We start from the raw sequence: 19,637 nt of genomic DNA, 5'->3' as shown, positions 1-19,637 counted from the left end.
AAATAGCTATCTAAATACGCAGTTCATAAATATATGAGGAATAAACCCACACTCACTGTCAGAATATTAATTTGGCTGTTGGGGATAAGGATATGCTTGCTGCTGTCAGAGCCTGTTCAGTAACTTGGTACAAGGGGAGTTTTGGCTCATTTGTACAGATGAGGATGCCTCCACACTGGGAAGAACACTTCTGCAAACAGTGTTATCTGAAACAGAGGCAGAAAATTAAAACATCAAGGAGGAAAAATCTGACATGAAGCAATCCGTCAGAGGGATCGTAGTCATTAAGACGAAGAAGGCTGGGTGAACTTCAGAGACTGAAAGTTTCCTTAGCCTGGTAGCATAATATTGCTGGCTGGTGCCTAGTTTGAATCCCACCAAAGCTCCTGCACCAGATCTGTTCAAGAAATAAAAGTGGATGTCAGAGGGTCTCTGACGTTTCAAGAAACCTTAACCCTGTTGATGAAGCATGATTTTGCAGAAGCTTTGTGATCTCAGTCAGAGTTTCAGAAACTGATTTCAGGTACATTGATGTGAAAATGTAGCAGTGGGAAGGAAGCGTGGAAATACTGCACCTAGGGTGAAAAACAAAACCCACTCCCTGCTAATTCTGTGAGGCTGGAAACTATGCCAAAATCAAATGGAACAGGGTAATGACAGTGAATTTTTGTCACTTCCGGAAGATGAACTGAAGCTTTCACCGTGCTCACGGCCGCGTCTGGAGTGCAAAGCATGCTGCCAGTCAGCCTGCTGGGGCTGTCAGCACAGGAACCGACACTCGCTGGAGCTGATGGCAGAATTGAGATATTCCAGATTTAGAGAAAGAGTTAAAATCATAGCAGACAGCAGGTACAACAGATACCTGCACACTTATAATCAAGCGCAAAAAAATGCATGTCTATCACCTACTGCTTAACAGCCTTTGCATGGCAGGTACTTGGCTTTCAAGCATCAGCTGGCTGAGAATGTCAGAAAACACTCTACCTGACAAGCCATCTCTCCTTAGAAATCTGGTTTGTGGAAATCTCCTTGTGACAGGGAATATGACAGCTCTGAGCAAACCTAGGCTTAGTTGGAAAACACTAATGCTGACAGAGCCCATGCCCTTCCTTCCTGGGGGCACAGACGGACAGAGAGCTGGGGGCAAAATGAGACAGTCCAGCTACCAAGTGCATGGGCTGGACTACGTGTCGGTAGCCAGCGTTACCATGCTGCTGACTCGCGTAGATGCACAAAGTAGGACAAGGGCTTTGTTCAGAAGTACCACCGTATTTCTTCAGAGACTATCCTTTATAAACTGTGCTGATACTGCACTGAACAGATGAATATTTAGCCAAAAAAAGATGAAGTTTGGAGAAAACCCAAGGATGATTACTGCTTTCAGAATAACAAAGATTTCATCTAGGAGAAATTCTGCAATGATAAAGTTGAGCCAACTCTTTTTTTTATCACAACCATGACAGCTAAAACTTGCTATTTTTTGCTTGTACTGTGCAGTTGGCATTGCTGCTTCAGAAAACTGGGTATCTGGGCTGGACTCAGCAATTGTTGAGAGGGAAGAGTATGGGGCTGGTGCAGTAGTGATGAGACAAAACACTCAGAAAGAACAAAAGACATGGAGGAGGTTTTGTGTCAGATCAGTGCAAGAGTTACTAGTTAGTGGTCACCAGCACAACATAATAATGGCTACAAACCTCATCTTTCATTAAAATCTTTAAAGAGGTCTAAGGAAATGCCAGATATGCAAAGCTCTCCTCCCAAGCACAGCCAAAAGTTTAAATCAATTAACATTTTACTGACTAAATTTTCACTCAATTTCTAAGTAATAACAGCTGTGAGAAGTGATGTCAGTGCACATTCTTCCTCATTTTAGCTCTCTTGACTCCTGTGATTAGTGAGGAAAAGGTATTTGCGTATTAAAATAAGGTAAATATATGTAAGGATGATTGTTTCATAACAATTTTAAACACAAAAAGTCTGGCTTTCATCTGCAGATGGGGCATGCACTGATACACTACACAAGCTCTAATTATCCACTTACAATTATAATTACAGGGATTGTTTCAAGCTGCCAATCACTTACCTTCAACATTCTTAGTAGTGAACTATTTACATTCCCTGTATCCAACCATAACATTTGATACAAGCTACACCTGCAAAGTTTTCATCATTAGCACCAGTCTGGAAACAGCACATCCAAACAGCTTTATGAGCTTGAACAGAAATCATGATTTTGGACCAAGAGACCTTCAATAAAGTCTATTAGGAACTCTTCATCTACTGCAGATCAGCAGGTACCTTTAATAGCAGAACTGGCCCCAGTCCAGTACTTGGGTCTTGGCTGCTGCAAGTACTTTGAAGATAAATCAGCAATTTCAAGAGGTGAGGAGCCAGCTGTTCTGTATGCAAGCATCCCTATAGATGCTATGCTCCACTGCTTGCAAACTGGAAGCAGGTATCCACTGCAGTAGGTATCTCTCATTCTCCTATGCATACCATTAATCAGCTTCATTTAAGGTAGAAACCCAAACAACAGTAAAATGGGCAGTTATTTAATGTTCTTATTTACCATGCTGTAAGCTGACACACAAAGGAGTGTAGCCTAGCAATAAGGGCAAGACACTAAGTGTGCAGTCTGTCATTTAAATCAGTATGACCTTGCACCGATTTAAATGAAGCCAGGATTTCTCTTGAAAATCAGCAAAAAAGCAGATTTTTCTTGCCCCATCCCCCCTTGTCTTCACAAATGCGAAGCTTCTTCAGTACAAGTTTTTAAAAAGTTTGAAATTTCTCACAGTTCAGATAAATTCAGACCAAACCCTAGCAGCAATAGTTAAAATGAACTGAGATCAAAGATCCATACTATTTGAATACTGATAAGGAAATTTACCTTATTGAGAATGACAGCTCAAGGATGCAAATTAAGAATTGGGAATATTGTGGGATCTAGGTTTTGGGTGAGCCTGCCTACAGAAGAATATAATTACTCAAAATTTGTATTTTGCATTATTTATTATTATATTATGCTGTTAATACAAACAGCTCTTTAAATGAGAAAAATCACAGATAGAATTCATATAACAGCAATATAGAGATCTGAGACTGTTTTTTGTCTTTAACAAAAATCACGCTGCTCCTCAAAATTTGTTCAAACACCAACCAAACTTAATGGCATATTAAATGCCGGTGATGTTTCCTTTTTTTTAAAAAAAGAAAAAAAAAACAACACAAAACTGAACCAAATACATTTTTATTTTCTTCACTTGACACACTTATTAAAAATTCACACCCTTCTTTCAGAGATCTTAGGAATCATTCCCAGTTCTACCACTGTGTAATGTTGTGCCATCATAAACTGTGTTATGCTCTGTTCCTGTTCTGTCACCTGTAAGATAAATGTACTTAGGCTATATATCTAGTACTGTAAGATTTAGCAAACATTTGTGAAACTCTAAGGCCATGGAGCACAAAGGGCTATGGAAATGTTGCTGTGATTGCCTTAAAGATCAGGGATCAAAACATAAAAACGCATTACACTGGGAAAAGGAATTTCAAGACTGCAGCCTTACCTCTGACTTTCTCCCTGTGTGCACCTTTGTCCCTATGTAAGGAATACAGTGCACTAACCCTACAGATAGCACCTGGTAACTGGTCCATTATGTTGGTAAGGTATGCGCTGGAGAGCTCAGTGGCATAGCCAATGGTTCAAAGTCTACCTTCTCTTTGCTCTGTAAATGAAGATGATACACAGAACCCTGGTTTGGATGCTCCCATTTTAATTATGAGTCTTTATAATCTATCTATCTCTATAAAGTAACTATAGATATGAACTGCAGTCAAAGGGTCTGTAAAAGCCAGTAAAAATATTTTGTGAAGGGAGGACTTCAGGCTTACTCCTGTAAAACATGGTTTTTCAATGAGTTTTTATAGCCACTGGTTCTATAGAAACAGAACTCATTGATTTTTACTGGGAGTTCTACTTAAAACCAACAATGTGACAGGGGTTGATGATGTGTGTTTCAGGATATCTCTCATTTGCTATCCCCCAATTAATCTTAAGAGCAAAAAGTTTTTGAAGGTTTTTTTTCCCCATAGTGGGACTATAATCTGATAATAAGCATTCCCTATCCATCAAAGCTCTCAAGGCAGTGCCCAGCTGCCACTCAGGTTTTCAGAATATAAACATACCCTGTGTAGCTGTGAACTTTGCTGAATCAGGCAGTGTTATATTGTTTCATACTATTGTCCTTGTTCTGAAAGGCACATCCTCTTTTGACAAACTCACCTTTTCTTTTTAGGTAGGACACAGTTTCCTTCATTACTGGGGGGATTGGTTCGCCTTTATTTTTGTCCTTGATACTGTTAGGAAAAAAAAAAAAGTAACAGCCTTTAAATAGAATTTATATACAAATTGTTGAAACAAAGACAAAACAGTCTCAGCAAAAATCTGGGAGATATCCAAGAGCATACATTAAATTCCACAAATTAAGGAGCCTGCACGAAACACAAGAGGCCTCCACAACGGCTGCTGAACAAGCCATTGAAACAAGCGACTTGGACTTCTATTCAAAAAGCCATTCCTAAACACTTTCTTCTTGCTAGAAAAGCTGTTGCAACTGTGATGGCAAGAGAGTAATAAATGAGTGCTATTTACTGTACTGAAGGGGAGTCAAGGACAGAGCAGCAGAATGATGTTCCAGGCTAACTTCGCCCCCCCACTTGATATTGGTTTTGCTCTGGTTTTCTTCCCCTCATTTGGCACGCCCCAGCAGGGCTGCGTTTAACCACAATGCAATAACCGTGGTGGTGGCGGCTCTGATCGGATTTGGTTGGATGCCGTCGGTGGAATGGGGTTTCAAGGCAGCTTAAAGGCAGGCAAGGAAGGAGTTTGCAGCGAATGCTTCATAGTAAGTCTTGATCAAGGGATGCTGCAAGTTTAGGAGCCTTTTATCACGCAGATTTTTCTTTGTCATTTGTCTCTTTTTAAGCTACAGTGTATGCATAATTAAAAGGATATTGTACTATTTATTTTGAAGGCAAAGTGATGCAGCAAGATTATTAACACTTTGAATGATTCCCATGAAATGAGATTTCTTTCTCTTTCATGAGTGAACAGTTGAGGCAAAAAATCGAACATAGCATTTTCTTGATCTAGACAGCAAAGAAAATTCTGCAATTATCTTCCTTTTTTTTAAAAAAAAAGGCTTTGGCAGTTTCAAAAGTGTAACAAAAGAGACAGTCAGTATCTGCTGAGTATTCTGCTACATTTTTATAGCAATCAACAACAAAAAAATGGCCCAATCTCAGATTTTAAATTAGACTTAATATATATTTACATATATGATTTCATATTTGATATTTAAAAGGTGACCAGCTTTATTGACAAACTCTAAAGGACCAGCACAGAACGATGCAGAGATCTGTGACTGTATCATGAGAGGCTGCAAATGCTGAAGCTCATTTACAAAAAATGCGAGATGTTTATACGACATGTAAATATAGTCTTAATCTAGAGCTACTAGCTGAGGTTGCACCTGCAGAGGAGAATGACTCTTAGAGCCTTTTTCTTTTCCAGGTATTGTGATTACTTCTCTTTCTGACTAGGCTTGCTTATTCGTTTATTAATATAAACCAACTGATAATAACTGGAGTGTATTTGATACAACTTCTGTACCACTGTTGTATGGAAGGAACAATCCAGTATTATATTTTGTTCACACTACACATAAAAACTATTTTAAAATAAATGTTACAGCAACATAAGTCAGCATGGAGGGGTAGGGAAATTGCCCCCCACACCCTGCTTTGCCTTCCATATGCCTGTGAAGTGAAGGGAGGTAGAAAAAGGTACGTGGACTGGTTAGTTTTACATGTCCAAGCTTAGGACATTGGTCACCCCCAGCTTCACATGCAGCGGTGTGGGGGGGCATTCCTCCAATGAGAAAGACTCAGAGCAGAATCGTGACTTAGTGTGCTGGTTTTGGCCAGGATAGAGTTGATCTTCTCCATAGTAGCTGGTATGGGGCTGTGTTTTGGATCAGTGCTGAAAGCAGTGCTGGTAATTCAGGGATGTTTTAGCTCCTGCTGAGCGGTGCTTGCACAGTGTCAGGGGCTTTTCTGCCTCTCACCCCACCCCACCAGCGAGCAGGATGGGGGTGCTCAAGGGGTTGGGAGGGGACACAGCCCGGACCGCTGACCCCAACTGCCCAGAGGGATATTCCATACCACATGGCATCATGCTCAGGATGTTCAGAACAATGCCATTTGTCTTCCCAAGTTATCATTACACATGGTGGAGCCTGGCTTTCCTGGAGATGGCTGAACACCTGCCTGTAGTGAATAAATTCCTTGTTTTGCTTTGCTTGCATGTGCAACTTTTGCTTTACCTATTAAACTCTTCATCTCAACTGATGAGTTTTCTCACTCTCTCCCCTATCCTGCTGTGGGAGGAGTGAGTTAGCAACCGTATGGTGCTAGCTGCCGACTGGGCTTAAACCACAACACTTCAGTACTGAATCACCCTGTGGTTTTGCCTCTCTTACTCATAAATAGTCAGGGAAATATTCTTCATGCTATTTGATTATTCAGCCATCAAACATTTTGACCTCATTCATCACCACAGGGACACAATGCTGAGCCACCAGTGCCATTTCTCCCAGTTATGGTTCCATTGCCTACTCAGTCCTCCTCTTCCTCTTCCCTATTTTCACCACCACTAGGTACTAAGGTGACAGGCACTAACATCTGTGTGTCTTTACGTTATCTAGATTCTCCCAGACCATATATTTTCTCTCTACTGCAAGGACTTTGTGTGTCACTTCCTCTAGTGCTATATAAAACAATGTAACTTGATACATAATTGTAATAAGCACGTTAATCCAGCTCCCAGTGCTCATTCTGCTATTTGAAATACCTAGACCAACCTTCTGTTCGAAAGGAAATGAGTTGTTACCTCAGCTGAAGAACTAATGAAGTTGATCTGCTATGGATTTGCATCCTATGTCCTACCTCTGTCCTCATCACAGTAATCAAAGATCATTTCTTTATGTCATTCATAAACTCGCTTCCCTTATGGAGTATTCTCATTTTCTCCCCTCACCTCATTATCTCATATTTCCTCATAAAGTAAGGAATAACTCCTACCTAATGACCATTTAAACACTTACTGGTGCAGACCAAAGACAACATAAAATTGAATTCCTGCTATAGTTTCTCTCCTTCCAGCCAATGATTTTCAGAAGTTTGTAGCATCTGTGAGAGCTCCACTCCTCTGCCAAATTTGGTTGATATAAGCCCATAGCTCTTCTGTGAACCTTAGTAAAAATCAATCCATTGAACAAATTTTTCCTGCTCTTTTTCAACAAAGTATCCATACCAGAATCTAAAGTGTATAAAATTCAATACTGCGTTACATGTGGGTTAATACTACTTTGTGGACACTGCTGCATCTACATCTAACAGAAAATGTTTAGGAAAGGGGAATTTTCCTTGATGTAAACAGATACAGGAATTTTGATTAAAAAATATAGCCAAGTTTCATAAAACCATGTTCATACCATGATAATTATAGACATTTGACCCAATAAATTCTACAGCATATGCAACACACTTGCAGGAAGAAAAAGACTAACAGCAAAGAACGAGTTTAATTCAGACAATCCTGAAGTATGATCTTTTATGCATTAGTAATTCTCAACATTTGCTGCTGCTTGCAAGTATGATCTTTAGATGAAAGGATACAACTTCTTGCCCTTACACACTGGCAATGTACCATTCATTTTAGTATGAGACAGTACTGGTCTTGCTGGAGTAATCATTCTCTGCAGTATCATACCAACATGATAATGGCCAGAAGAAAGATTTATGACCTGACTTGTGAGACCAAGTCCAACCTCAGTCTTCCTCATTATCACAGACATCTTATGAGAGCTAAACCCTCAGATAAGAGAAGACCATGGCTTGAAATGTTACCCAGACCAAGATTATGACATGGTCCTCAAAGCAGCATCCTCTTCTTACCCACAGTATCAGGTACCTCTGTAAAATCTCTCTCCCAGTACCAAAATCCTATCAGCCCCTTTCCGGATATGTCCCCCATCACTCCTAGTCTCTCCTGCTCCTTCCAGCTTCAACAATCTTACAGCAGTTTCATGCATACTGGTGACACCGTAGAGCAGAAGACCAATGTTAGCATTACAATCAAGCAGGAGCTGTGCAGTTCTCTCAGACCAGCTCCAAGATCAAGACTGTTCTCCCCCTTCCCCTGCCTTCTACCTACACCCTGGAGAGGAAAAATTAAGAAGTAACTTTGTTCCAGGACCACGAGCTCTCATACAAAAGTTGGCCACAGCAAAGGGAACAGAGCCACGCAAACACACGAACCCCCTACACTGCTCTGAAAGGCACCTTCTGTATGTGAATTATTTTCTCTCGCAGCAGATCAAGGTTGTATAACAACCCTGCTGCAACAACATCGAATAAAACAAGCAGAGACTGTGCAGCCCCATTAGTAAATTAGCCTTGCAAATAAACCACAAGAGGAAGGAAGTTCTTGGTGTTCTTTGCACAGCATGCAAAGTTGAAATCCCCAGTGAAATTATATCCCCCAGTAAGGGGCGAAACAAGAAAAGGGGCTGGGAAATGAGGTCAGTACCAAGGTCAATGTTTGGGATACCAGCAAGGAAAAGCCTGCAGCAAATCAAAGTAGGGGGCAGGGGGTGGGTGGAGGGGTGGGGGGTGCGTGAAGAAACCATCACGCTTATTTTAGCCCTTCTAATGGAGTTATAACACACTCCTTGTGTGTCAAATAATTTTGTTTCATTATTCAGATCAGTACCCTAAACATTTAGGGCAACTTTTATTAAAATTAGTCAAAAGCCTAATTCACTTAAATGGGAATATCATCAAGGCTTTAATTTGCTTGGAAGCGGTTACATCTTTATTATTGACAATTTAAGCTCATGGAAACCATTCTCCGCCTCTCTGAAGTTGCTCTGATTGTTTTTGCTTTCTTACAGCTGCTCACTCCAGAGGCACCAAATAGCAACCCAGCAGCTTTTTATAAATGTTTTCTAATTATTATTGTTACCCATAAATGTGTTTCCCATTTCAGTGTATAAATAGAAAACTGATTATTTACAGCACTTGTTCCTGCTGAGCACTAGTTTATCTGTTAGAGAGGTGAGACAAATAACTGGGCTATAATTTGTAATAATAAAACCTACGCATAATTTTTCTTTTTCTAGGAAAAAAAAAAGGTATAGTTTCTGGACTTCTACCATTTCCTACAGGATTACTGTTTCTGTTGAAGGAAAGGTTCCGTTCCCAGCACAATGGAAGAAGTCCTCAAGATAAATGATATTCTAAAATAGAGTGGGATGTTCACTGAAAGTCACATGCAAAGGACTTTCTGTTTTTGCAACACTGAGGAAAGCTGGGATGAATATTTTCACAGCATTCCACAATGTAGGACATAGAGTTCTGTTTACTAGACCTAAGGTGATAGAAAATAATAGGGACATTTCTTCAACTAATGTAAATCAGACGAGCTCAGAGGTCAATGAAGTTACACCTCTATCCTCTCTTTGTGGATTCTGCCACATAATCTGCATTTTTCTTGCCATATTCAGGATGGTGTGATGAGCTGTGCTTTATGATGGACAGTGCAAACTGACATTGGAGATTAGGCACTACTACAGGCAATTTGAAATGAAAAATCTCTTTCTGCTTAAGAGATGAGCGTAACAGAGCATTTCAGTGCACAGTATAGTTTTCTGTAACCAATTCACAAACCTGAATCGTATTGCAGCAACACATCAGATTCAAGAGGGATCTATTCTTGGCAAACACAGCAGCCGGGAAGAACGAGTATTCCTCACTATAGGATATATGATTAGTTACTACAACATGTTATATATTCGATGACTCCTTTCTAGACAGTGGACAGTTATCATGAAAGGCCTTTATACATTGTTCTGAAGTGTCATTAAGTATTCTTCGCTGATAATCTTTCTCTCTTTGCTTTCCTTCTCCTTTTCATTTTTTCCCCTGCTGAGACATGCTGAGATTTGGTTTAGAATGCATTCTTCCTCCCTGGTCACGCATGCACAGCATGCACAAGCGGAAAGATTATGACCAAAAGGAAAGCACGCTGAAATATTTACGATAGCAATTCAACAAGCAAAAGGTGTACAGTTGTGGCAGTTCTGTCCATTTTCTCTGCCCCCTCTCCCCATCCATGGCAACAGATTGAAAAACAACACACTTCCTTGTCTTACCACAAAAGATATTTAATTTTAGATTTTAAAACCAATTGGAGAAAACAGAACAATGTCAATTGCTAGTCAAGGTCAGCTCTGTGCTGGAGCTCAGCTGTAACCTTCCTTGATTACAGAGGCAATCGGGTGCAGCAACAGGGGTTTACAGGAGCTTGCTGAACATACAACAGAGGGACAGTGATGCCACTTGGCCCATATAGTCAATTATTAATTCCTTTAAAGTGATACAAACTTACGAAGCTTCATTCATGCATTTTAACTGTATTTATCTGATCAACATAAGCAGAGAGTCCCTCAAATTTTTCCTTGCCATTGTAAACACAAAATGACTGATGACTTTTAGAACAAACCTCCTATTTTCCACCCTGACATGCAGTGCAAACTAGTGAGGATATATTCTGAATACCTAATTCCTGCTACTCTACGTTTTGTGTATGAAGGCAGCATTGCTGAAAGAGCAGGAATATAGACTTGCTATATCAACACAATACAAGAACATTCTGTGAACTGTCTGAATTTACCAAAGCGCTAGCTACTGGTGAGTAACTGAAATTCATTATAGTACTGCGGTAATCTGCTCTGCAAGGCTCTGACCACTACAAGCCGGGACATTTTACCTGAGAAGTATCACTGTACGCTTGCCCTGTTCTAACACTGCTCCCTGCTACCATCTGCCGTTGCCCTCAGTTGGAGGCATGACAAACCTTGCAACGAGCTCCTTATGGTTGTTATTCTCCTCACTCTATCTGCACAGAAGCAGCTTGAATTAGCAAATTAGAGAAGGACATAATAAACACTAAATGTGCAAACTATCCCACCCACTCTGTGCTACACATTCTTAAGTACCTGTCAAATCTGAGAATGGATTCCCATTACATTCTAACTGAAAAATTCAGTGTGGACAAAACCTCCTCAGGAGCACCGTTGTCTAATATCCCCCTGAAGATGAACTTTAGTTCAGTTGTGTTATTTCATGTTTTCAAAAAAAAATCACATAGTTTTTAACATGAGTATAAACCTTTAAGGGTGCAATTTGGCAACCAGACAATCCAGGCTAGGGATCAGACATGCTATGGACTGTCATTCAACAAACTAGGCAAGTCCGCTCTACACATGTAGGCATAAAGAATTAAATAGGGAGACAGCCACTCCTTTTTGGTCCCCCACACTTTGTTCTAAAGACATCCTATAAGCCAGCTTTGGATGATTTAACTGCTTTTACTAAGCTCATTTGTTATGTTTGAGTTAGCATCATTTCAATGGAAACTTCAGGACAACTTGGTACTAGACTCAAGTTCTAACTGCAAAGATCAAATTACTGAGTCCTCACTGGAGCTCAGAAGGAGGAAGGTTTTCCACTTCATGCCTGTGCCTGACAAAGTACACACTTAAATCCAGACAAGTAAATGTAAATAAAGCTGGATGGACACTTAAGATGAAGTCAGCTTGGTGTGTCTTCATTTTTTCCTGCCCACAAAGAGCTTAGGCTGACCCTGAGGGGTTAAAGAGATCAAATTCAGCCATTTAAAATTCAGATTTTGGATTGCATGGATGGAGGTAACATAAGAAAGAAAAGTTTTGAACTAACCTGATAATAAGCCCTTCAGTTCACTCATAAATTAAACTAAATTCAGCATAGACTACATTTCAAAGAATTATACTCCTAGCTCTCACAGATATTCCATGATTTTTAAATGCTCAGTTGCCTCATGTCAATTTGAAAATCCAACTCCACAAGGTTAAAAATGTCTTTGTGAGTTAACAGATTCCTCCAAGAAAAGGCACTGGTCCCAGACACTCATTTATCAGTGTCTAGATAGAAACTTCCTTCATTTTCGTTTTGCTGTCCTAACAAAACAGGATTTTTCCACCCCCCGCCTGTTGGACAAAAGTGAGATATTTTTAATGAATGTTTAGTCACTTTTTGCTCTTCTAGTTTTTAATTATAGCTCTGGATAGCAAATGTATTAACCAGTATAAAGTGAAAAAAATTTAAATGAGGAAGTATTATCAGAGAGAGCATTGCCTGCAGTTTTTAGGGAGGTGCATGCAAAAGGGTATGGCTTTACCACCTTCCACAGCCAGAAGTCATCGACATACCATTATCAAATCTTAGCAAAATTAGGCCAACTATGAGGGCTTTGGATAAATCCCATTCACCAACATTTTACTGGCTGAATAAAACTCACCATCCCAGAAGTACTGAATCCAATGAAACCACAGGCCTATGGGCCTTATAATTTCTTTTCTTAAACTAAAGAAAAAGACTCCACAGAGAAACAGTCCTTTAACTGCAACAGCTTTATCACAGCAGCAGCCCTGACAGTACAATTTTTACTGCTTGTAATGAAATACACAGCGCACATATCCCCATAAGGCTATACAAAATAAAATCAGAGTCCCCCTGTAGGTCTCTCCAGAAAAAGGGAAAAGCCTCACCCAGAAGACGACTTCAAACCTCCCTCTTTGCTAGACAAGCGGGAGGTCACTGTCATTTTGCCATTAGAGTCTACAGAGACCATAAAAAGAGAGGGAATTAGCAAACCCAATTCATTCATCAAGATGAAAGTTGATACTTCTTCTGGTGCACATTTTATAAGATCCCAACTCCTATCACTCCCCTTCCTCTGTTAACTTTAACTTTCTTCAGTCTAAGTTAGTTCTTTTACTTCTCATTTAGAAGTTGTAGGGGACTTGTTTATTTGTAATTTTTAAGTGGCGACACCACACCATCTTTTCTGAAAGAGGGAATCTGGACACAGGTGGGCAAACAGAGGGAATAAATGTCCCCGTGTACACCCATTTTGGACACCTGAGCTGTGAACTACACCCACACATGAAGGGCATCTTATCCGTCAGCGCTTCCAGCACTGGAACTCTGTGTCAAAAATGATAGTAATGCCTCACTCTGTGTTTCCCCACTCACAGATCTTCCACAGAAAAGCTCCTTATGGAATAGCCACCCTGTTTATATTTAGGGAAAGCTAAGGCATGCAGCAAGGACATGATTTGCTGATGGTAACACAGCCAAAAAACAGTAGAACCAGGAAGGGTGGCCACCACATCCTCACCACATGCAGCCCAGCAAAAGACACTGTTTACTGTTCAGGCAGTCAGAGAAATAAAATATGCCTATCAGATGGTAAGAGTGGCACACAACGTGCTGTCTGATCGCAGAAGCCTGCAAGAAGTTCCATAGAGCTGCCTGAGCAGCCAGGATGGGCTGGAGGCAAGTGAACAGAGTGTGCCCTGATGCCTGCTGACAGACCTGGGTTTACTACTGCAGCACCAGCATAACCATTGCCCTCCTTAATGACCCAGTGGAGCCGACCTAAAAGGTATCCTCTGAATTAGGGAAGTGAGTTAACTATGTTTCAAGAGCTAGGTTGAACTCTAAAGAGGTATCATAAAAGTTAATGTCATAGTAGCTCTTACACAATAGATATTGATTGTACTAATTTCAGGCCTTCCAGAGAGGACTAATGCTTTAACATTTAACCAGGGGAAAATTAGATTTTATATCTCATTTACAGCTGAATCATTAGAACCAGAAAAGTAGACTAGGAGTGGGAGGGGATTTGACAAATGTCCACGTATCAAACAGCCTAAATTGCCTTTGCTGAATCTGAACAATATTCTTCAGCTGTTTTTGAGAAGGATGCCATAGAAAGATGACAGAAATGACTGTGGGTAGGAAGCTAGAAAGTTTTGTGGGTTTTTTTGTTGTTTTTTTTACCAAAATTGAATTGTGCAAGTACTACTGCCATCCCATTCCTTGTGTAAAGTAAATCATTTTTTATACCACATACAGTGCTGTAATCTATGTAAACAGCTGTCAGGGCATTTCTGGAAGAGAGTGATTTTGTTCATTTCATAAAACTCTTATCAGAACAATATGTGAGCAACAAAAAACCCAATATATAAAGGCTCAAGCATCCATTTTAGCTTTATGCAGCCATTTTGGAGCCTGAAGGTTTGTTTTGGGTTTTGCTATCCACCATCTAAATATCTACAAAACACTTTCATACTGTCAGCAAGCACCAGCAACAGATTAGCTCAGGGCTCTGTCATATATGGGCAAATTCTTGTCCACTGGGAGAAAATTTGTGCAGCCATACTAGCACTAACTACCACAAAAACACTGGAAACACGAAGACCAGGCAGGTCACTGGGACTATGAGAACTGTCCTGAATTCATAAAACCTACTGTCTAGCCTTGCAGTTCTGTGGCTTTCAAAGAGAATGAGAAACTAAACATATAATAAAATATCTGCAGACATTCCGTCTGGTGAATCTGTGCATTACAGAAGGCTGCAGGGTATAGAAAACTCGTATTTTAGAAATCACATGGCTTACTATTGCAGGCTGACTCCAAATTGCTGAGTAGGTAGAGGTGGCCGTGGTGGAGGAACCTTAACCACAGATGGCAGTTTTCCCTTCTGTTTCCCCCGAAGATTTTCATCATGTCTGCAAAAATCAAGAAATCATTGATTTTCCGTGCAGCACAGCTGACAGACTATATATATATACATATATATGAACAGCTACTGGTATTGCTCATGATGCCAGTCTCCTTACAATAGTGTATATACTGCAGGTCTTACAGAACTTGCATTTAATTTAAGCATTAGGGAAAATTTTACATAGTATTTGTTGGTAGAATACTTAAGCAAGACAGAAGAGCTCTTTTGCTTCAGCCAGTGGAGCACAGTAATAAATGTGCCCAAAAAATAGAAACACACTATAATTTAACAGCAAAATTCAAACCTATTTGCTACTCAAAATACAACTCCCCTTTCTTTGGCAACCATGCAATCCAATTTATAACCTTAGAGCTGTAAGGTATTTTCTGTTACTCCATATTTACACAAAAGATGTGTAAAAACCCACCAGGCATCAATAACAGTCATAATCAAAGCTTCCAGTTACTTTCATTCAGCAGTGACATAAAATCACTTCCTGTCAGTACATCAAAGCATTTCCATGTAAAGCGCTGTGTTGAAAAGACTGTTATTGATACTAACACTGGCACTTGACAATTCCAGCCCTACGCATTTCTTTTCCTTTTCCTCTCCTGCCCTCTCCAATACTCCTCCCTAACACATACATACACAAACCCCATATAAAAGTAATGGATCCACTAACAAAAGACATATCCATAAAGTTTAAAATCAATTGACACTTTGCTTAGCAAAAGGAAGTTACTTAATCTGTTACAATATGCAAGCAAAGACATCAGAATTACGATTTTATCCATAAACATCACGTGATACTCATAAGCAGTAATGACATTCAGACTGGTTTTGCTAACACTCACATGAAGCTGCAATTATACTAAGACAATGCTCCACAGCTGAGATGGAGATGTTCCACATCTGCAGAAAACTATAGAGAACACTATAAACACCTGATACACTTCAGCATGTCTTTGATGACAATGTGGTTTTCAGAATTAAACCCAACCATGCACAAACAGGTGAATTAGACTTTTAATCATTGAAGAAATAGGATTAGATTCTGCTTGGAAGACAGTGAACAGGATGAAACTCTACCTGAGAAAAGGTGAGAACATATTTTAAACTTGCCACGTACCGGATGACTTCTTGAGGGATATTTAGCTGGTCATATTTGAGATGCTCTCTCAGGTCACTTAAATAGTTCAAGTAGGTGATTTTTTTCCCAAACTTATGGCTGAAAAAAAAAATCACAAAAATACAAAAATCAGCATGGGAGGAACATTTATGAAGGGTTTTGTTTCTATTACAAAAATGCAAGTACTGATGCAACTCAAAATTAGACTGTAATTGAAGCAGCAGGAGACATAAGATGTATTTCATTTCATATGATCAAACATATACAGTGCATGCCTGAGAGTCTGATTTGAATAAAAATAACTGACTTCCATCTGAATGTTTTGTGATTTACATAGATATGAAAAACACTGCTTTAAGAGCCGCCGAAAAACAGGTTTCACACAGCATTAGAAAGCTCAGTAAAAGAACTGTTAGCTTTGGAGAAAACATTACACAGCCAACAGAACGACATTTGTGTTACTTAGGTATTCCTTCCTGCCAAAAGACAAAATAACGGGGCTGCAGGCCAAACTATCAAGTAGTAAGCAACAGGCAAGATTTTCAAAGCATAGATAGTGTATATCCTTGAAGTGTTGGGCCATCAGCTTTATCTATTTTGAAAAGGGCTGGGTAGCTTCTAGGAAACATCCTAAAAATAAGATTTTTCTGTGAGTTGTACAAAACAGAGTTCCAAATTTGAAGCACCAAGTATCACTAGTTAGGTCTTGAGTTTCAGCCAGAACACACTACTTTACAGGCCAAGATGTTCAAACAAGGTTCAGTGACACATTCATACACATGGCCTGAAATAATTTCATAGTTTTCCACAATACAAAATATCTGTCCTGTAATGAAGTGTCAAGCAAAATAATAGCTGATTATGATAAAAAGTGTTCTTTGCTGCAGCTTAATTCGATAGTAAAATTGGAGAAAAAGTCTCTCACGTCAATGAATTTATCCCCGGATTGTCAAATCTACATACACACACTCCCTCTAGTGGGAGATGGTACAAATATAAGTCACTTCGGCATTTTAGAAGCTTTTAATTGAAATGAGCAAAATTTTGCTAACAGGCAAGCGATTTTGGGACACTGACAGATACCAGTCTCTGTGTGTACAACTTCAGAGCTCTTCACTGTGCCTTTTATCTAAAACACCTGGTGATTTCAACATCTTACCTAAGCCATCTGTAACTAATCTCCTCTGGTAACACAGGACATGTTACAGAACAAACAATTTGTAACTAAGGTGTGGGCAATTAGGAATTATTGCTGTTCCTTAAAAATGCTACATCACCACCTAAACACATATTGTTTTGAGAACAGGCAGGTGGTTTCTGTTAGCTCACACACAGAAATGTGCTCTTCTTATAGTTTTTTTTACAGTTTGGAGAAAATAAATTTCACTTAACACATTACCTTCCTGCTCATCTGTCTCTCTTGAGACTGGAAAGATCAGTCAACTTCTGAAGCTTAGAAAATTTCAAGGATTTAGATTTTTAAAAATATTCCCAAATACAAATATGCTAAAGTGCTTATTACTCTTGTTCTTCACTCTAATAATTCTGTCATCCATCCAGTTCTTGGCAAACATGTTCACGTAGTAGTACTTAGGCCATGTACTAACAGGTACCAAAAGCACTAACAAACACCTGGAAAATACATGCATGTTTCTTGATAATGAAGTTTATTTTACATCTGCTATTTTTATTAGAAGCACTATCTGCAAATGAGTCTCGGCTACAATTCAGCAAAGCTAGGAAAAAGAAAGTCCAGAGAATTTTTCTCCTTTCTTTTTGTGAACTTTGGTTTAATACTGACACTTAAAGAACGATCTGCTAAGATAGTTTATTCTAAACTGGAAGGAAAAGGTACTGTGAACAAATTTTAAGTTGTACCATTCTAGCAAACTAACAACGTTAAGAAGTTTTAGTCTTCAACAAGAGTAGAATTTAGGCACTTTCACACTTCAGTTTTAAAATTGTATCCTTATGTCTTCCCTTACTTGCGTCAACCCAAAGCACAAATGCATGTGAGCATTTGGCAATTAAACCATTTTAAGGAGTAAAGAGTTTTCCTCCTAGCTTCAGCTAATTCCCGCCTTCTGGCTTATGGACCTTTTCAGAGTTTACTCATACTTTCAATTATCTTGTCAGTCTTAGTGTACAAATAGTATAGTTTTGCTTCTGTTGCTTACATATTTTAATAACGGAGTGTTACTAAATTAGACTCAAAACAAATATCCAGGTACACAGTGGTAAAAGTCAAGTACAAACAGAATAGCCAATCCTGATGAAAGCAGAGTGTTCAGAAGATCAGGATGATGATGCATCTAAGATGACAAGCCCTGTTAAATTTTCTATGCTAGATGTGAATGCTTAAGCTTATCAGGAACACCCATTTTCACGTTCAAAGGAAACAAGGAAATAATTGCCAGTGTACTATATGTTCCAAGCAGAAAACTATTCATCTTACACAGACATAATAAGATCCAGGGAAAACTGGTATTTGGAATAGATACCTGTAAACTTTTCTTTTGTAAGAATTAGCACCCAATTATTAATTTAAGTCAAATAGCACAGCTGTTCTCCAGCTGTGGCTCCACTAAGTGTATTAAAATGCACAGACTGAAAACCATCCATGTCCCAAAACTGCTTGCCTGGAGCTATGTCCAAGGAGCTCTCAGCTGCCTCTGAGAAAGAAGTTGGTTTCACCTGAGTGTTGTAATGTCCATTGAGTTTTTCTGCATTTAATGGTTATTTCTTTTTAATTAAAAAGTTCTCCATACCCATCCTACAGCACATCAGTAACAAAAGAAATCCATCCCCACTCCCCAGGCACCGCCAGCTACTGGACACCCTGCTTCTGTCACACTTCGCACCATTGCTCTATGTCCTGGATATCTCACATTTATTATACAACCAGTTAAAATAAAGATCTATAGTTAGTCTTCTTGTTTCGAGAGCAACATATTCTGGAATTATGTTTAGCAGTAATTACTTTTTGTTTCCACATGCTTCTTACATGTTCTGATCTGTCTAGAAGTTAAACTTCCCCTTTCTAATTAATTAGTTTTCTACCAGTCAGAAATTGTATCAATTGCAAGTTACTGTAATGGACATTTTTAGTTGTTCCATTATGGCTTCTCAAGATAAGCTGTTTTCATCCTCCAGCCCTGAAGACATTCAGAATACAATCTGCAAAATGTGGGAACTACACTGAAAGCAACAGAAGTTCAGAAGCAGAAACTAAGAAAGCCCAACCATCCTAGCACTTAGCAATACGTGCCCATTGTTGCCGGTTCCCTGTAGATAGCATCAATTTTTACCAAGCAAAGGAAAGGAACACACCAGTAAAACACATCCACCTTCACCATTATACTCTTCATCTCAAATTCTTGTGGCTTCTTCAGGGCTTATCCATTAACTTCGAACACACAAGTAGTATCATTCCTATTCATCTCAGCACTTGAGATCAGACCAAAGGTTAACCATTCACTCTCTGCTTTACTGTACCACCTAGTAAGTCCAGACACGGACCCAGTTCTATTGTGTTAAGTGCTGTCAAACAGGACAAAAAAATCATTCATAGCCCACAGAGTAACTATGTTTTAAAGTGATATTTACTTTAACATACCTGTAAAACTACTATGAATTGAGACTCCCTTTTCTTAGAAAGAAAAGAACTCTATCCTATTATTCATACCCAGGCTTAAGCTCACCTTACTCATTATTGTTCAAGACAGTTTAAATGGGTATTGTGCTGTTACCTGACGTATTTTACCTCAA

At 39.3% G+C, this 19,637-nt stretch overlaps 1 protein-coding gene across 4 annotated transcripts in view; it reads right to left on the bottom strand.

The window, feature by feature from the left end:
• The window catches only part of ARHGAP8 (Rho GTPase activating protein 8), a 94,447-nt gene that overhangs the window by 31,329 nt on the left and 43,481 nt on the right, over positions 1 to 19,637 (bottom strand). For all 4 annotated transcript variants that reach the window (XM_055807570.1, XM_055807568.1, XM_055807567.1 and 1 more), the window contains 3 exons: positions 15,870 to 15,968; positions 14,634 to 14,744; positions 4,286 to 4,359 (listed from right to left, as the gene is read on the bottom strand). In XM_055807570.1, the coding sequence (XP_055663545.1) occupies positions 4,286 to 4,359; positions 14,634 to 14,744; positions 15,870 to 15,968 (284 nt within the window). The remainder of the gene's footprint in view (positions 1 to 4,285; positions 4,360 to 14,633; positions 14,745 to 15,869; positions 15,969 to 19,637) is intronic.

This window comes from Falco peregrinus, chromosome 6 (assembly GCF_023634155.1).
Source record: "Falco peregrinus isolate bFalPer1 chromosome 6, bFalPer1.pri, whole genome shotgun sequence".
Taxonomy (NCBI): Eukaryota; Metazoa; Chordata; class Aves; order Falconiformes; family Falconidae; genus Falco; species Falco peregrinus.
This window is presented reverse-complemented; position numbering and strand designations above follow the sequence as displayed.